The sequence below is a fragment of the Salmo salar genome, chromosome 27, assembly GCF_965601325.2.
Source record: "Salmo salar chromosome 27, fSalSal1, whole genome shotgun sequence".
NCBI classification, from domain to species: Eukaryota; Metazoa; Chordata; class Actinopteri; order Salmoniformes; family Salmonidae; genus Salmo; species Salmo salar.
Genome location: NC_138317.1, coordinates 19,758,696 through 19,777,524, shown reverse-complemented (window position 1 = coordinate 19,777,524; position 18,829 = coordinate 19,758,696). Strand labels below are relative to the sequence as shown.

At 41.3% G+C, this 18,829-nt stretch overlaps 1 protein-coding gene across 2 annotated transcripts in view; it reads right to left on the bottom strand.

The window, feature by feature from the left end:
- Positions 1 to 1,919: 1,919 nt before the first annotated feature.
- LOC106588624 (KH domain-containing, RNA-binding, signal transduction-associated protein 3) overlaps positions 1,920 to 18,829 on the bottom strand; it is a 146,184-nt gene continuing 129,274 nt past the window's right edge. The window contains exons 8-9 of one of the 2 annotated variants that reach the window (XM_014177796.3): positions 4,687 to 4,745; positions 1,920 to 2,846 (exon numbers count right to left, since the gene is read on the bottom strand). In XM_014177796.3, the coding sequence (XP_014033271.2) occupies positions 2,752 to 2,846; positions 4,687 to 4,745 (154 nt within the window). In that variant the 3' untranslated portion in view covers positions 1,920 to 2,751. The remainder of the gene's footprint in view (positions 2,847 to 4,686; positions 4,746 to 18,829) is intronic. The other variant, XM_014177797.3, reaches the window with a different exon arrangement.

The following is an 18,829-nucleotide window of genomic DNA, read 5'->3' as shown; positions in this document are numbered from 1 at the left end:
GGGCCAAAGGTCAGGGCAGACACCAGAGGAGAACACAGGGAGCAAAACAAGAACAGAAACGAGATCCCCTCCATACAAATTCTATACAATTGTGTAAAAGCCATTGTTTACATCCAGTAGAAAAATTATGAACAGTCCCTAGGAGTCTCTCCTGGTGTCACTGTTTGTTGTCATTAAAATGTAATAGGACTGTCTATTATAAGATGCTCAAAGTCACTTATTATCAGATAGGCAAGCAAGAAAATACAGGTGCCGCTGCCATTGTTACAGTACATGTTAGCGTACTGTTACATATAATGTCAACTGACATATTGTAATCCGTTTTATTAAGATATTACATATGAAAAACACACATCAGAGACTTAAATCTGTGATTGACATTGTATCGAAACCATTACCTAGAATACATTAGCTGAATTGCAATATGCAAATAGGCAATACACATACAACACAGTTCTTACAGAATTGTGTTGTTTTGTTACTTGCATTCAGTTATTAAATAGATTTTTGTGTTAAAATAATGTTCACTTTTATGTTGTACATGTTATCATATTATGCAGAAGCTAATTCTTGATCAATATGATATCTCTCAAGAGTCTCAACATACACTACGGTTCAAAAGTTTGGAGCCACTTAGAAATGTCCTTGTTTTTGAAAGAAATGCACATTTTTTGTCCATTAAAATAACATCAAATTGATCAGAAATACACTGTAGACATTGTTAATGTTATAAATGACTATTGTAGCTGGAAATGGCAGATTTTTATGGAATATCTACATAGGCGTACAGAGGACCATTATCAGCAACCATCACTCCTGTGTTCCAATGGCACGTTGTGTTAGCTAATCCAAGTTTATCATTTAAAAGGCTAATTGATAATTGGAAAAGCCTTTTGCAATTATGTTAGCACAGCTGAAAACTGTTGTTCTGATTAAAGAAGCAATAAAACTGGCCTTCTTTAGACTAGTTGAGTATCTGGAGCATCAGCATTTGTGGGTTCGATTAAAGGCTCAAAATGGCTAGAAACAAAGTACTCATCAGTCTATTCTTGTTCTGAGAAATTAAGAATGCGAGAAATGCCAAGAAACTGAAGATCTTGTACAACGCTGTGTACTACTCCCTTCACAGAACAGTGCAAACAGGCTCCAACAAGAATAGAAGGAGTGGGAGGCCCCAGTGCACAACTGAGCAAGAGGACAAGACCATTAGTGGGTCTTGTTTAAGAAACAGAAGCCTCTCAAGTCCTCAACTGGCAGCTTCATTAAATAGTTCCTGCAAAACACCAGTCTCAATGTCAACAGTAAAGAGGCTACTCAGGGATGATGGCCTTCTAGGCAGAGTTGCAAAGAAAAAGCCATATTTCAGACTGGCCAATAAAAATAAAAGATTAAGATGGGTGAAAGCACACAGACACTGGACAGAGGAACTCTGCCTAGAAGGCCAGCATTCCGGAGTAGCCTCTTTACTGTTGTTGTTCACTGGAGTCGCCTCTTCACAATTAGCCTTTTAAAATTATAAACTTGGATTAGCTAACACAACGTGCCATTGGAACACAGGAGTGATGGTTGCTGATAATGGGCCTCTGTACACCTATGTAGATATTCCATAAAAAAAATCTGCCGTTTCCAGCTACAATAGTCATTTATAACATTAACAATGTCTACACTCCCTTTCTGATCAATTTGATGTTATTTTAATGGACAAACAATTTGCTTTTCTTTCAAAAACAAGGATATTGCTAAGTGACCCCAAACTTTTGAACGGTAGTGTACATTACGAAATAGAAGAACCTGTATTAAAGTGAGCGTTTTCAATATTATCATCAATATCATTCTTTGCAATGTTAGTTTTGTTAGTTTAGATTATTGTGTTTTTCTATTTATGTAAATACAGAATTACGCTCTTGAACACAAACGTCTATATTTCCAAAAGTTTATTGAGCATCAACCAAGAAGAACAATTTAAAGGGCTTACATAAGCGGATAAGGTTAATATGCTAATATACTATTTCTGTTAATGTCTCAAGAACCTGATTTAAACAATGTCTGAAAGCATTTCAGGTATTAAAGCCCCCAAAAATATATGGATTGGAATGAATTATTAAGAGCTTTACCTAAAATGTCTTGCAGCTCTTGATTATTTTTTCTTACTGGGGGTTTTTACACAAAAAAAGAAGAGTATGAGCTGAGATTGAAGATTGATTAAACGGGGGAAATTAAACAGAAACACACACATCTACAAGTTTTAAGACAGGAATAAAACAGTTGACACTATCCACAATGATTCCACGCCATGCTTTTATAAGCCCTTTAACATTAAAGAACTATCATTTACAAAAGGAGATAAAACAACAATATTTATTTCAGGATCTTTTCTGATTGGAAAGGTTTCATTTGCACGGGACAGGCAAAAATATCTACAATACTTCACCTCTCTACAACTAAATCACTAATATATTACCAATGACCAATCACTCTATAACTGTGTCCAGGATATTTAGATATCTACTTGTTTAGGAGTGGGTAGATTACCTAAATTATACACATTATTCCCGGTGGAAACAGTCTTGACATCATACCAGGGTCTTCCGTTTTTAAAACCCATGTTTACGATTGATTTCAAGGTCTTTACCTTGTGTTATTGTTTGGTTTTGTTTGTGTTTTTATTCTAAAAAGAAGGGAGCATCCGTATAAAATCCATTACTTGATGACACGTCCATGAGGGATTGTGCAGGTTGTTGTATAATCAGTTCAATATCTGGAGTAGGGCGTCTCTCTGTACACTCCCTTGGTCGTCCGTGCAGCTGGCGCCTTGCCACGATTAGTTGTCCAGTCCTCCTGACCTGCTTTATAGGGAAACAACCATATGTTAGGAACACTTCTACACACACATACACTCTCTTGTGTAACTCAGATTTGTATGATGTCAACAGGTTATTGGACAAATATTTGTCATTTTTTCCTTAGCCTGGAACTAAGGTAAGAATTCAGCTATCATGCTTCAATCAGGCATAAAACCAGTCAAAAAAAACGTTCATTATGTCAATGGACTAACTTTCTGAGTTATTTGAGAGCCTGATGTTGATATGGCCTATCTGACTGGAACAACAGAAGACTCCCGGCCTCTGTAGTTCAAACAGACAATCCACCAAGAAGCTTGTCATTAACCTAGAAGGATGCGTTAAGATAATTGAACCAGAAGATCAGATAGCTACTTGAAAAGAGCCAGTGTAGTGGCTCCTAACAAAAGGTCACAATAACCATTAGCCCAAATCAGACCTCATTCAGGCCCTCTGCTGTCTATGTGCCAAGTGCCTGCTGCATCGATGGCAGCCTTTGTGTGATCTCTAGCCAACAGAGTCTCATCCCCGGAGCAAAGCAGAGGCTCACAAAGGACTGTTTTTCCCTTGACATGGTCTCTGCTGGCAGCCCATAACCAATAGTATCTAATAGTCTCTAAACCTGTCACACTTTCTCTGACACTCACTTTAGAGAGACAGTGACCAATGTAACCTTGTGGTTAGAGATCAACCATGTACCATCAACTCTGTTTATCGTTTAAACAGCGCCTTTCTTTGAACTGTCAAACACCTCTTTCTTTTGACCTGTTAGAAAGCATGTAGCATTGCACTGTTAGCCTCTGTGTGTTTGTCTGCTTCTGGAGGTTAGTTCTTAACACTTTCCAGACAGAGTTTCTTGCCACATAACTCGTGTGTTAATCTGTATTGCAAATTGTAATATGAATAAGCTGCTCTTTCAGTTATAGTAATTAGGTGTGTGCTTACATTTGTCCTATTTCACAATTTGTATTGTTGTTGAATCCCACTTCCCCTGAGACAGCTTCAGAGAGGTGGTTCAGAGCCAGGGATCGGCCATTATTTGCAGTGACCCTGGAGCAATTAGATTAAAGGCGATTCGAACCAGCAACTTTACGGTTACCGGCCCAACGCTCTTAACCGCTAGGCTACCTGCAGCCCTGTTATGAGCAATTACAACGTTATTATGGACTGAAGAGCATAAATGTCCTTTACTTTACAGATAGTGTCTGGTGACAACTGTATACATTTACTGTGAAGTGCTATAAGAATTGACATCTGCCAAAGCAAGAGGGGACCTGGGTAATGGGATTACATTAACGGCTCAGTGACTGAGACGAGAACCATACAGCGCTCAAAAACTTTCACCAGAAAAGAAAACCATAGTTAAAGCTGTATTAGAAAAGCAGACGTCAAGGCATATCAGTTACTCTATCACTCATGGTTTACGTATGAATACAGCCAGGGCATTTTATAGAATTACTGTGTCTTTATCAGACATCCCCAACCTTTATAATAACAGAATTGTGTTTGACATTGTCAGACAAATGTACGTTGTTCATATGGAGTTGCGTAAAAGAGGCCTAATTCAGTTGTGGAACAGAATAATCAGCAATAAATGATTTGACCATTAAAATGACACAGACTAATGCCTCATGTTATCCCATCACATGGCATTCTGAATAATGCTAACAACAAATCTGTCAAAACATTTATATAGTACCTATTAGGGGAAATGACATTGCATTTGGGTTTAACAGCATTTAAACTGCTGCGTTGATGATGGAAAGAGATCCACACTGAACAAGACAGTTGGTGTGTATGCATTTAAATAACATTTCACGTTTGAATAACGCAGCTAGTAACTGACCGTATGACTCGTATGATTCCTCACCATTATCCTGTCCGTACTCATAATAATGGTCTGAGCTGTGAAAGGAAAGAAAGAGGAGATATCCATCAGAATTTCTTTTCAACAATAGAATGACATGGCCTTTAGGCCTTAATAGAGAACGATATAGGTACATTACAGCACACAGCTATCAAATCATTAACTGGAATGAGAATGGCATGAACTGTTCGGTAAAGTGAAACAATGTCATGACGTACAGAATTGATGTACCATTCTGCTGTATGTAACCATAAACATATACTCTACATTACAAATATGCGCAAAAGGTGCATACAGATCATTTCTTTCATAACTATGCCCTCCCTCCCTTACAGGATACAGTACACAATAGATCAGACAGCCAATATTCACTCAGAAGTTACAGTAGCTGCGGCTGTGCCTTCTGTGCTTTCACATGGCAATTTCCTGGCTTTGTCAGTCTCCCCATATCCAGGATATGGAGCTATATATGAGAGATGGCACCTGTAATAAAAAAATAAAAAGGTAGGCCATCTTGAATTGTGGTTCATTTCTTTGCTATTCTTTATTTATTTCTCAGCGGTCCCTGTTGACTTGCTGACAGAACAATCGTGTGCTGGTATCATTCAGTATCAGTCCTATCATTCAAGCCCAGAAAGGTAATTCATCATAAGGCTGCCACAGAGCCGGCACATGCCACCCATCACAGCTGAATCTTCTCCCCGTCACCATCTCTGTCACCGTCAGGGCCGTAACCAGGGTTTCAGTTTTAGTGAGGTGCCCTCCAGGATATTTTTTGAAAGTTGAAGCTCATTTACTGCATTTCTATACAATAAAACATGTTTTAAAACGCTATTTGGAGAACAGCAAAACAAGCCAAACATTTCCCCAACCATTATCACCGTGGCTGCTGTAGGTTGATTCACCTCAGTCGATTTACAAACACATAACCTATTAGCTATACCATTGTAATGTTATACCCCTGAAAGGGGGGAAATATGAGAAATGATTCACACTGACACGTAGCATCTGTTCAGTCATTTGTAATGATGACTTGCATAAAATCATCAACTCGTAACATAGACATATACATAGCGTTCACATTTGTATTCCTAGGCATTACTAATCAATTTCTGCATCAACAGACATCAAAGGAGTGCACCGATGATCATATCATCACGTTCGCATGAGTTATTAGAATAGGACTTCCAATTCTGTATCAATATCAGTGATGTTGTGGTCAACAACAAAAAGTGGGTAACGGATCAACTTTAAACTCCAGTGGATGATGGAGATAAGAACGAACAACCACCCATATAAATGAAAAACGGATGAACTGTATTGTTTGCAGTTTGATTGCATTTTAATCTAGGCCTATAGAGATGGTAGGACATGCGGAGATGTTCATATTGAAACATACCGTCTTTTTTTATAGTTGTTATGAGAACTTAGTAGCCTATTTTTTGCTCCTGCTGAGCTTAGGCTCTGTTTAACGTCAGCCTCTTACTTCATCGTTCTAGCTAGCTAAGTAATACTAGCCAGAGGCCTTTAACATTACTGCAATAGAAGTGTCTTCCGGCAGGTAGCCACCTAACTGACTGTATCTATAAGCAACTATTAACCAGTTGTTTGTTTGTTTGGGGGATGGCTGTAGATACGGCAGGAGTCACGGGACAGTTTTAAAATGGCCTTTTATCCGTTATCTCACGAACACACTGTCATCAGCGTCTCTAGTTGCCCACTAGAGCCGACTCCGAGTTGGGGGTAGTTCGTTTAACATCTCAGGCCCTCGGCCTGTTCGGCGAGAGGGCGGAGATAGCCGTTTGAGAGAGTGGTAAATGTGCTGATACAAAGGCAAATCCGGGAGGCAAATCCAGGGGACGCAGGCGAACATAACGAACCAACCTCTGTTCATGATTCCACTCGTTTGCAAAGAGGCAGGCGCGATTAGAACTCAGTCAGATCAAGAATATAAACATTCTGAGCTTTAATCAACACCGTGAGCAGTCTTTAGATGTTGACCTGTAATTTATTTACTTTATTGTGTGCAAATATATATTTGTATTATTATATATTTTTCGGTGTCCTCATATGTAGTTATGGCCCTGGTCTCCGTGGCTGTCAGTCTGGGGCTTACCCCTCCTCTCTCTAGCTTAGTGCTGGAGGTGACACTAAAGGCCCAGCTATACACCAGATCAACAAAAAAGGATGACTTTTATGATTTTCGCGTTTCAAAGCACTTAATCATTATTCAACTTTGATTGGCAGCATGTTGATTGTTTTTTTTTAAGAAACTTAAAGGCACAAGCTGACATGAACAATTGAAATTCATATTAGGGGACGGAGGGGGGAGGGGGGAAACGTCTATAGTTGTGGATCTATAAATGTCTGCTTGAGACATTGTCCAGAAAAGGCATTCATGCTGGGTTTCTTCCCCGGGGAGATCATTGACTTGGCATGAAGATTGCATTGCTCACACAGCTCATGACTCAACCAGGGAACAATAACAGCAGAAACAAAGGCAGGCTTTTTCCTCTTATCTAAACTGGACCCCTGCTAAGATGTGAGTGAATATTTATGCTCTGTGTCCACAAAGAGAAGCCAGACTTTGTTATTCAGAGTGTGGGGTTTTCCAATCAACCCTCACAGCAGAGGTACCACTGTGAGTCTTACACTGGTGTCCAGCAGCTTATATATACCTGACACCACTCATCATGGCTTTAGAGAGAGACAGAGAGAGAGAGAAAGAGAGAGAAAGAGAGAGAGAGTGAGAGAGAAAGACAGGCAGAGAGAAAGAGAGACAGAGAGAGAGAGAGAGAGAGAGAGACAGGCAGAGAGAAAGAGAGACAGAGTGAGAGAGAGAGAGAGAGAGAGACAGAGAGAGAGAGAGAGAGAGGGGGGGGGGGTAGATATGGAGGGTGAAGGAGAGAGAGCGCAAGAGAGAGAAAGCGATGCAGCAAATGAATGCATGTTCTCTCTTTCTGTGTCTTGTACACTATGAAACACCTGACAGGGTGTGTGGTAATTTGATTTCACACCATGTCTCAATACTGGGGTATATTCTTCCCAGAGCGGAACCCCTCTGAATATACACTCAACTACAAACCGTTCCACTAGAGTACGCCCTGGGAAGCTGAGGGGCTAAACAAGTGGCTTATCCTTCCTGTTGGTGTAAAGCTAAAGGCTACGAGGACCAATAGCTGCTGTCAGGTCCTCAGAGAGCTGGCAAGTCAAAGCTTTCCCCTTTCACAAGGACGAGAGGACTCCCAAAGCTGTTAGGCACCTCTAATTTCTGGGTTGACATTTTGTCAATATCCTCACACATTGCCTCTCTCTACCAATGTCCTTTTCTCCTCTATTACCCTGGTCTGGTCAGTGAGTCCTCAGGCCTCAGCTACGCCCTGAAGGGCAACGATCCAGGTGAAACAAACTGCTTCAAGTAAAATACAGGTTGCATCCCAAATGGCACAGTCAAACGCCTCCTAGCACTTTTATAGTGGCCCTTTGTAGCTCAATTGGTAGAGCATGGTGCTTGTAATGCCAGAGTAGCAGGTTTGATTCCTGGGATCACCATGTATGCATGCATGACTGTAATTCGCTTTGCATAAAATTGTCTGCTAAATGGCATGTATTAAAAAGCATCCATTAACACTAAACTCAGCAACAACAACAAATCATTCTCTCACTGTCAACTGCGTTTACTTTCAGCAAACTTAACATGTGTAAATATTCATATGAATATAACAAGATTCAACAACTGAGACATAAACTGAACAAGTTCCACAGACATGTAACTAACAGAAATGGAATAATGTGTCCTTGAACAAAGAGTGGGTCAAAATCAAAAGTAACAGTCAGTATATGGTGTAGCCACCAGCTGCATTAAGTACTGCAGTGCATCTCCTCCTCATGGACGGCACCAGATTTGCCAGTTCTTGCTGTGAGATGTTACCCCACTCTTCCACCAAGGCACCTGCAAGTTCCCAGACATTTCTGGGGGGAATGGCCCTAGCCCTCAACCTCCAATCCAACAGGTCCCAGATGTGCTCAATGGGATTGAGATCCGGGCTCTTCGCTGGCCATGGCAGAACACTGACATTCCTGTCTTGCAGGAAATCACGCAAAAAACAAGCAGTATGGATGGTGGCATTGTCATGCTGGAGGGTCAGGATGAAAAGTACCACATGAAGGAGGAGGATGTCTTCCCTGTTACGCACAGCGTTGAGATTGCCTGCAATGACAACAAGCTCAGCCCAGACCATGACGGACCCTCCACCTCCAAATTGATCCCGCTCCAGAGTCCAGGCCTCGATGTAACGCTCATTACTTCGACGATAAACGCGAACCCGACAATCACCCCTGGTGAGACAAAACTGCGACTCGTCAGTGAAGAGCACTTTTTTGCCAGTCCTGTCTGGTCCAGCGACAGCGGGTTTGTGCCCATAGGTGACGTTGTTGCCTGAGATGTCTGGTGAGGACCTACCTTACAACAGGCCTACAAGTCCTCAGTCCAGCCTTTCTCAGCCTATTGTGGACAGTCTGAGCACTGATGAAGGGATTGTGTGTTCCTGGTGTAACTCGGGCAGTTGTTGTTGCCATCCTGTACCTGTCCCGCAGGTGTGATGTTCGGATGTACCGATCCTGTGCAGGTGTTGTTACATATGGTCTGCCACTGCGAGGATGATCAGCTGTCCAGCCTGCCTCCCTGTAGCGCTGTCTTAGGCGTCTCACAGTACGGACATTGCAATTTATTGCACTGGCCACATCTGCAGTCCTCATGCCTCCTTGCAGCATGCCTAAGGCACGTTCACACAGATGAGCAGGGACGCTGGGCATCTTTCTTTTGGTGTTTTTCAAAGTCAGTAGAAAGGCGGCTTTAGTGTCCTAAGTTTTCAGAACTGTGACCTTAATTGCCTACCGTCTGTAGGCTGTTAGTGTCTTAACGAACGTTCCACAAGTGCATGTTCATTCATTGTTTATGGTTCATTGAACAAGCATGGGAAACAGTGTTTAAACCCTTTACAATGAAGATCTGTGAAGTTATTTGGATTTTTACGAATTATCTTTGAAAGACAGGGTCCTGAAAAAGGGACGTTTCTTTTTTTGCTAAGTTTATATAAATAGTCACTAATGGAATGTGGCTGGAAACATGTCAGGGACTGAAACAATCCCAACTTAATTTATATTTTATGTTGTTTTGATCACAAGCAAACTCTGTAAACATTCCTTAACAGCTAATGATGGAGAGGAGCAAGGAGAAACCCAGAGTCCACTATACTATGATGGGTGTTTATATCTCAAGGAGAAACCCAGAGTCCATTATACTATGCTGGGTGTTTATATCTCAAGGAGAAACCCAGAGTCCACTATACTATGATGGGTGTTTATATCTCAAGGAGAAACCCAGAGTCCACTATACTATGCTGGGTGTTTAAATCTCAAGGAGAAAACCAGAGTCCACTATACTATGCTGGGTGTTTATATCTCAAGGAGAAACCCAGAGTCCACTATACTGTGCTGGGTGTTTAAATCTCAAGGAGAAAACCAGAGTCCACTATACTATGATGGGTGTTTATATCTCAAGGAGAAACCCAGAGTCCACTATACTATGCTGGGTGTTTAAATCTCAAGGAGAAAACCAGAGTCCACTATACTATGATGGGTGTTTATATCTCAAGGAGAAAACCAGAATTCACTATACTATGCTGGGTGTTTATATCTCAAGGAGAAAACCAGAATTCACTATACTATGCTGGGTGTCTAAATCTCTGGCTCCAAAGATATTTATTTTTATTTTTAGTCTCCTGCTAGTTCAAGACAAACACAAAGGATGTGTCTCAAATGCCACCCTATTATCTATATAGTGCACTACTTTTGACCAGAACACCATGGGGTTCAGCCCCAGTCCCAGCCTCAGTCCCAGCCTCAGTCCCAGCCTCAGTCCCAGCCTCAGTCCCAGCCTCAGCCCCAGTCCCAGCCTCAGCCCCACAACAGACAATCTCAGGCAAACAAGCAAGAGCAATCTGTCTTAAAGTGCTGGCCATTAGCTAACTTTGTCTCATGATCAGGAATCATGGAATCTGACTCCAGACCTGCTCATCCACAGGTATACCTACCGCCTGGCTCTCAGATTTACAGGTATCCTCTATAAAGGGCTGATCCTAAGTACTGATGTTGTCGTTTGCGGCGCCAATAAACAGATGGTGATGTTACATCTGAGTGATGTAGTACGTGTCCCTGGTGGACTTTGTTTTCTTACACAGCCATTGCTCTTCTGTTGCTCTGTGATAACCCTACAGAGATCTGCTAGGACATTTAGAGAGGATCCAGAGGTACTGAGAAGAACAATCTATAGTCAGCGGTCATATCCAGGGGAGAGGAGACACTAAATATTTCATAGGTTTTCCAATGTAGGAGGAAGAACATTCAGCGGCATATTCATTAGATAGCGAGCATTTAACATAATTTTGATAGCGAGATAACTCATTTTGATAAAGGATTACCTTCAAACTCAGACTATGAAAAATGACATGACTTCCTTCATATTGACATATTAAAAAATATATATATATATATATTTAACCAGGCAAGTCAGTTAAGAACAAATTCTTAATAAAAATGACGGCCTACCCTGGTGACGGTGGGCCAATTGTGCGTCGCCCTATGGGACTCCCAATCACGGCCGGATGTGATACAGCCTGGATTCAAACCAGGGACTGTAGTGATGTCACTTGTACTGAGATGCAGTGCCTTAGACCACTGCACCACTCGGGAGAATGGGTACAGTGTGTATTTGTATTTAATGGATTAAGGCTCTGAAAAAAAATACAGCAAAAAGCAAAAATAGACAAAAATAGATTAAATATAAACAGACAGAAAAGGAACTGTACTTGGGAGAATGTGTCCTGTATATTATCCAAAATGAGGATGGTGTAATTGTTATTGAAAACCCCCTCGGGGATATGCTGTTGATTGCTTGTCTCAGCAGCTGATTGCATACTCAATCTTCAATGTTGGACCCTTGCTGCGATGTCACAAAGACGGACTGAACGGTAAACGTCATGGATTTACATAATGTGTGAATATAATCATCTGCTTTGTCTGAATCTGACCCCGTTTTATTTTTACCATCTTACATTTGTATCTTGAGGAAAAATCTATCAAGCAAAAATGACATAATGTGGTTAACATGTCGATGGTCAGTCAACGTTCAAAAGTACGGAGAAAAAATAAATAGAAAATTTATGAAATGTATGCATTCACTACTGTAAGTCGCTCTGGATAAGAGCGTCTGCTAAATGACTAAAATGAAAAAATTATAAAATGTAAAAGTCAGCCATAATAATTCAAATTCCCCTCAGAATGTGTCTTGGTCAACAGAGGGGCAGGTGACTGCAACGTTATTACGGCCCAAGCATATAGACTGAGGCCGCATCCCAAATGACATCCTATCCCTTATATAGTGTGCTACTTTTGACTAGGGTGCATAGAGCTCTGGTCAAAGTAAGTGCATTATATAGAGAACAGGTTTCCATTTGGGATTCATCCTCAGTTTTTCATCATATTCTCTGCGGTGCTATAAACTGACATCATCCTGAGAGCGTCTGGAATCTTTCCAAGACAACACTTGAGACAGCAACAAAAAACTCTTGTTAGGCCTTACAACATTAAAATATCTCTAGCTCTGAAGCAAATTAGGGCAAAAGACAGAAGTTGCCTGTCAAAACAAACGTGACAAACTGCTGAGAACTGAATTAGAACAATACTAAAAGGATCAATCATGCAAGTAAAGTTATTACAGAAAGTACCCATCTGAGAACTGCATGACCTCTGGTTCTTAGATACAAATCAATTACATTGTGTTGAACTAATTAACTCTTGAACTAATGTACTACTGTGTGTTTGCAAAGCCTGAAATACCAGCCGCATATTTCCTAGGCCTAATCATGCCAAGATCTGTACGTTTTTATAGTATAACTGATTTCTCGGGTACTTTCCACAACTGATCCACACCATGGTGGTCTACATTGGTACTCTGTTCACATACTGTTGGTGGACTACCCACCAAGACTTGCCATTCGGACATCCATAACTGTTCTCTCCCCTGTGCTCTGTCCTACCTCAAAATGGTTCTCTCCCCTTCGCTGCTATCTCCACAAGTCCCCTGTGCTCTGTGCTACCTTTTACCTCCACGCCTCCACACTTGTCTCCAGTATTGAGTTTTACAGCTGTTCCTAGGGGATGTGTCTGCCCTTTAAAACGCTGTCACAGCTAGCCCTGTAACCGCGGCCCTCCTCCCTGTAACCACGGCCCTCTGGGAGCAGGCTGACGAGCCAGGGCCGGGATTCAGGGGAAAAGGAAGCGGAAGGGAAGAGGCGAGAGGCCCCTATAGTATTGTAGGTGTCAGGAATGAAATAACACTCTGATCCAAACCGATCTGTGTGTGTCCAACCTCTGTATGACCTCACCCAGAGCAACACCTGTCATCCTCCTCATTTACCTACAGGGAGATCACCCCCTATCTGCTAATACAATGAAAGTGATTCTCCTTCAGTCTCTCCATTCATCTGACCTTCCAACTGCTTAACAATACCCACACAGGTAATAATAATGTTGGGTTGGGTCGGTATATTAAATGCTGTAGAAAAAGGCTCTGATGGCGCTCATACGGAAGATTGACCACTATTGACTGGTGCTGAAGCTGCCATGGATGTCATGCTGATTTGGCATTCCAAGATGTCCCTCTAGGCTTTCCCTCTCTTCTGAAACATGTAAATGTCTCCGAAATTACTGAGAAGAACCACCGTTTGGCTAAAAGTCTCATGTTTCAAGGTTGTGAACGTTTTCGTTTTCCTTTCAATGTGAATCTGCTACATTCATGTTGACTAAATATGTTATACAATGTTGTTTTGGTTATAATCAGCAATTACAATTTGAAAACAAGTTACATATCTTGTATTTAGCAGGAATATTATGTCCACCTCAATTATGTCTACAGTATAGTAGACATACAGTGTATTTGCCCAGAATTCCCAAAACAAACTCTCCAGAATGGTTACCCTCTTTCCCCGCCAGGCATAGGGGCTGATATCATACCAGAGACATTGAAGAAACCAACTGTAGTAAATTGCTCTGCTTGTTATCCTGCAGCTAGTGAAGTCCTACCTGCCTGCCGCACAGCCAGGGCTCTGATGTGGTTGGTGACTGTGCAGTGAGCTCCTCAGGCTCTGTGAGGCATTGTTAGGGAAACGTCTTGTCCATGGATCCAGTCTAACATTCCCTTGGGTCCTTCCCTATTCCAGCCCTGCTACCCGCTCTGACCTGCTCAAGCTGAGATTGGGCTCTGGGGTAAAACAGGGCTGTACCTTTTGTCCATCAGCAGATCTAAATTGGATGACCTTAAAAAGGAAATGTTCTGTACCGTATGCACTGTAGACTGCAGTATTGTACTGTATTTACTGTACACACTGGCTTTGCAGTGTGGTAAATGAATGGTTTAGGAAACAAGAAAGGCTGTGCAAAAATGGTGCGACAAACAAAAAACATCCAGTCAGCGGCAGTCCTCCGGGTGCAAACAGCTCGTTGATGAGAGAGATTGAAGGAGAATGGTGTGGTGGTGGCGGTGGTGTAATGGTGTGGGGAATGTTTTCCTAGTACACGTTAGGTCCCTTGATACTAATTGAGGAACGTCTGAACGCCACACCTTGTAGAATCCATGCCCTGAAGAATTCAGGCTGTTCTGGAGGCAAAGGGGGTCCGACCCGGTACTATATGGGTGTACCTAATAAACCGGCAGCTGAGTGTATATGGTGTATCGTCACCATGCATTGTAAAGGGCTACTAGCGTCTATGATGCTCTTACTCTACAGATGAAAGAAGAACTCAAAGGGTCTTGTCTGGTTAACAATATTTCTTAATAATCAATTTTCATATGAAATAGTGATTATTTTGTATGAAAAATAATGTATTTGTTTCTGAGACATTAAAAAGATTACTAGTAAGTCCTGTAAACAGGGAGTGTACTGCAGTGTACTGTACATATTTACATATACCCACTGCGAGTATAAAAAGCAGGCTGGCTGCAATCATCCGACTACACTTCAAACAACACACTGTCATGTTCTAAGAAATTGCAAGAGATGTACATGATCATGTAGATGATAAACAATCTACGCTCAAAATCAACAAAAAAAAAACGTTCTGGGCAGTTCTGAGACTTAAATAAGTCAACAAAAATAAGTAAATAAACTGACTAGTGTGTCTCAGGAGGAAGACGCTGTAAAGTCTGGTAGCCCATTAGTCAGCCTAAGTGAGTGACTCAAATGACACCCTATTCCATATAGTGCACTACTTTTGCACTACTACCATATGGAACTTGGTCAAATGTAGTGCACTATAATGGGAATAGGGTGCCATTTGGGACGCACACCATTTCTAACCAGACAACAGATCTCAGAATCTCTTTGAGTCTAGCATCATGCCTCTGGGCAGAACAGAGCCGAGCACACCCCACCAAGCACACACACACAACCCACCCAGCCTCTACATGATGGACTCCATTTTTCTTCTGCCTTAAGCCTCTGTGATTATTCACCACATGGCTGCAGATAGAAACCAGGGCTCAGGGCCAGCCTACCCCCAGTGACTCCCTCTGCCTCTCTGCAGATCTAACAGGCAGGCTTTAAGATGTACCACCCTTTAAAATGTACCCCAACTACATAGAGGGGGGGGGGGGGGGGGCAGAGACTCTGGCCCTAAGGCAAGGATGGCAAACTCATTCCATGCAGGGCCTAGTGTCTTCTGGTTTTTCAATTAAGACCCAGACAACCAGGTGAGGGGAGTTCCTTACTAATCAGTTACCTTAATTATCAATCAAGTCCAAGGAAGGAGCGAAAACCTGCAGACACTCGGCCCTCCGTGGAATGTGTTTGACACATGGGCCCTAGTCAGTTGCATAACTGAATGCATTCAACCAAAATGTATCTTCCACATTTAACCCAACCCCTCCGCAGGGGGATGCCTTAACCAATGTCCACGTTATCGGCGCCCGGGGAGCAGTTGCTGTTGGGGGTTAACTGCCTTGCTCAAGGGCAGATCGGCAAAACATTTTTTTTTTCTGCTGGAGGATTCGAATCAGCAAACTTTTGGTTACTGGCCCAACGCTCTTAACAGCCAGGCTACCTGCCATCCCAAGAGAGAGAGTGTGTGAGAGATGTAGGCTGCCTGGCCTGGGCGACATATATCCTGACACGGCCACAAAAGAAAACATCAACCATACCTCCTCACAAAGCATGGGACAGCCTAATATGTTATTTTTTCTTTATTTTTTTCTCTCTCCTTTACCCCCCTTACAGCTGCCACTAATGCAATTTTTGACATCTTAAGTGCAGCAACAATCAGGCCCTCTTTGAAACTGCCCATGCAAGCAGAACATACAGAATAAAGGAGAGGAGGGAAGATGGTGTGACAGCAGCAGGGATGCATCCCAAATGGTGCCCTATTCCCTATTTAGTGTACTACTTTTGAGCAGAGTCAAAAGTAATGCGCTACATAGGGAATATGGTGACATTTGGGACGCATCCCAGATGCAGGACCGATAAAAGAGAGAAATGGCAGCAAACAAGCCAACGTGCCATAGCAAAGTCCTTTGACCTTAAGTGACATGGTGAGGGTGATCGCTCCCTTGATATGAAAAAATCTATTCTGTGCGTTTAGTTGCAGGGTCTTCTGTTTCTATCGGGGGTTGGAATGGAAATTATTTCCCAATTGTTTCATTCTGAACAGAACCAGTATTTTTTGGGGTTCCCTTCCACTGTTCTGACTAGCAAAAGAAAGTTCTGAACCAGTTCTGAACCCCCAAAAACTAACAGTTTATAGTGTTCCTTTCTGTTCCTTTTTAAACCTGTGAAATATATTTTTTTTTCATTAGATTATGTGACCAATTGGGCTATAGTTGTTTAGGTGCATTGGAGAGACAAGTGAAATTTTGTGAGTTGGGGAGAGAGCGAGAGAGGGTGGAGTAGGAGGCTTGACTTGAAGCGCTGGGCATCTTATGACATGTATTATCTGAATTAGGCCCACAGAATTACACCTACAGAGGAGCGGTTTCTATGAAGGAACTTTGAATGTCTTTGAACTTCCGAGAGTTGGCTTAAAGTTGCACTAGAGCTAGCTAGCTAGCTAACAAGCTTGTGTGTGCAGAGCGGTACCATAATAAAAATAAAAACATGCAACATAAATGCCCGGAACATAACATAATTATATTAACCGGTTCCCATGTTGCAGAACAGTATAGATCACTTTTATTCCCGGTTCTGATTTTGTTCCTCAAAAAATGTTGGTTCTGTTCCCTGAAACGGTTCCAACCACTGGTTTGAATTGCATAGAGCTATAGGACACCAAACAGCCATGTAGCTGCAGGGTCTTCTGTTGCTGTTACATAGAGCCAAACAACCGAACAGTTATTAGGGCTTCATGAGGCAACAATGGCTTGACACATGAAAATAGGAATAAAAAATATTAGCACAAGGGATCCACTGGTATTAGTCAAACTATGGCATTATGGTTAAAATACTTTATGACAGGACATTAGATTGAGAAGTTACAGTAGAAAGACAGCTATCAATATTATTTAGTTCAAAAGCTTGTTTCCCCTCAATGTCATTCTGAACCCCCGAACTGGTTCTTCTATGTTGGCACTAAGACGTGCACTGTTCATTCCTGGCCGTTCTGATCTCCCCTCCATATGTTCCATTAGAATTCAATCTATTAGAGGTCGTTCCATTTCAGTTGGTCATGACGTAAAGGATGTTTATCTACAGTATCTATAATTCAGAACTATCTCGTTCTCCTTCAGAACTATAATATTCATGAACTCGTTTTTTTCTATTAAATATTTTTGTATCTCTGTTGGTTCTTGGAATTATATCAAAAGCAATTCTAATCCCTAAATGTGAATTGTTCCCCAACCGATCATTACCGACAGATAGATGCTGTTTTCATAATGACATCTCTATAGTTAGATGGAGATTTCATTTTCAGAAATGTTTTCCTTATTTCTGTTGACCAAATATTTGAGCAGGATGATTTTTTTGTGACGACCATTGGTTGCAAGACTGAGAGCAGCTAATTATTTTATTGAGCAACATTACAATCCAGCCAATTTAACTGTTTTGATAAACATTGATTTAGACTAAAGGTAGGCAAAAGTCTAATCAGCAACCATGATTTTCAATTTGGAATAGACTACAGAAGGATGGAGTCTCCTATTTACATTCCCTGTCATTTCCAACAATTGGGATTTGTAGGTCTAGGTTAGTATTCTCTATTTTGGTAGGGTATTTCTATAACTCAGATCCAACTCGTTATAACAGTACCAAATCTTTTTTTTCTAAATTAAATGTACATAATCCTCTAGGCCTACAGAATTCGCCTATACAGCCTAAGATTGGTTTGGATGTGGGTTTGATAGAAAAGTAATCCGGAGAGTTAAAAAAATATTCATAATTGTAGCGAAAAGTTTTCCTGATATTTCTTATACTTATCCATGGCATACACAATCAAGAAATCGCCAGCCTTTCAACATTAGGAAATGCAATATTTTCTGAGGATAAGCCTATCACTATCAGTCTAGCACCTCAATGAGTCACACATCTTACATCACACTTGACTCGAGTCATTCAACATTAGTTAACAAACTGTTATTTTAAATAAAGAAAATACCCAAATAAAATAGCAAAGCAGCCTACTAAATATGCCAAGCATAAACAAATAAATTGAATAGCCTAAATAAACGAGTACATTTTATAAATAAAACAATTGGGTGACCTTTTTCCCTCCGTATCTACAATGTGCATAAATGAGGCGAATACAGACGATTTGCCTGTCGGTTTTTCCACCCTGTGCTCTCTTTCATTCCGTTTCTTCTTCACATCAGTTAGGAACAACTCCAATTTTTCAGAAACTCACTTTATATAGACTATCATTCTTTTCTGCTGCATCCTCCTCCTCTCCCACAACAAGTAGGCATATTGCCCATTTCACCCCGCATCACGTGAAGTGCGCAGTAGCTGGTTATCATGAAGCAAATATGTTGTTTTGTCACAAAATAATATTGACACATTTGGTTTGATGAAAGGGGACC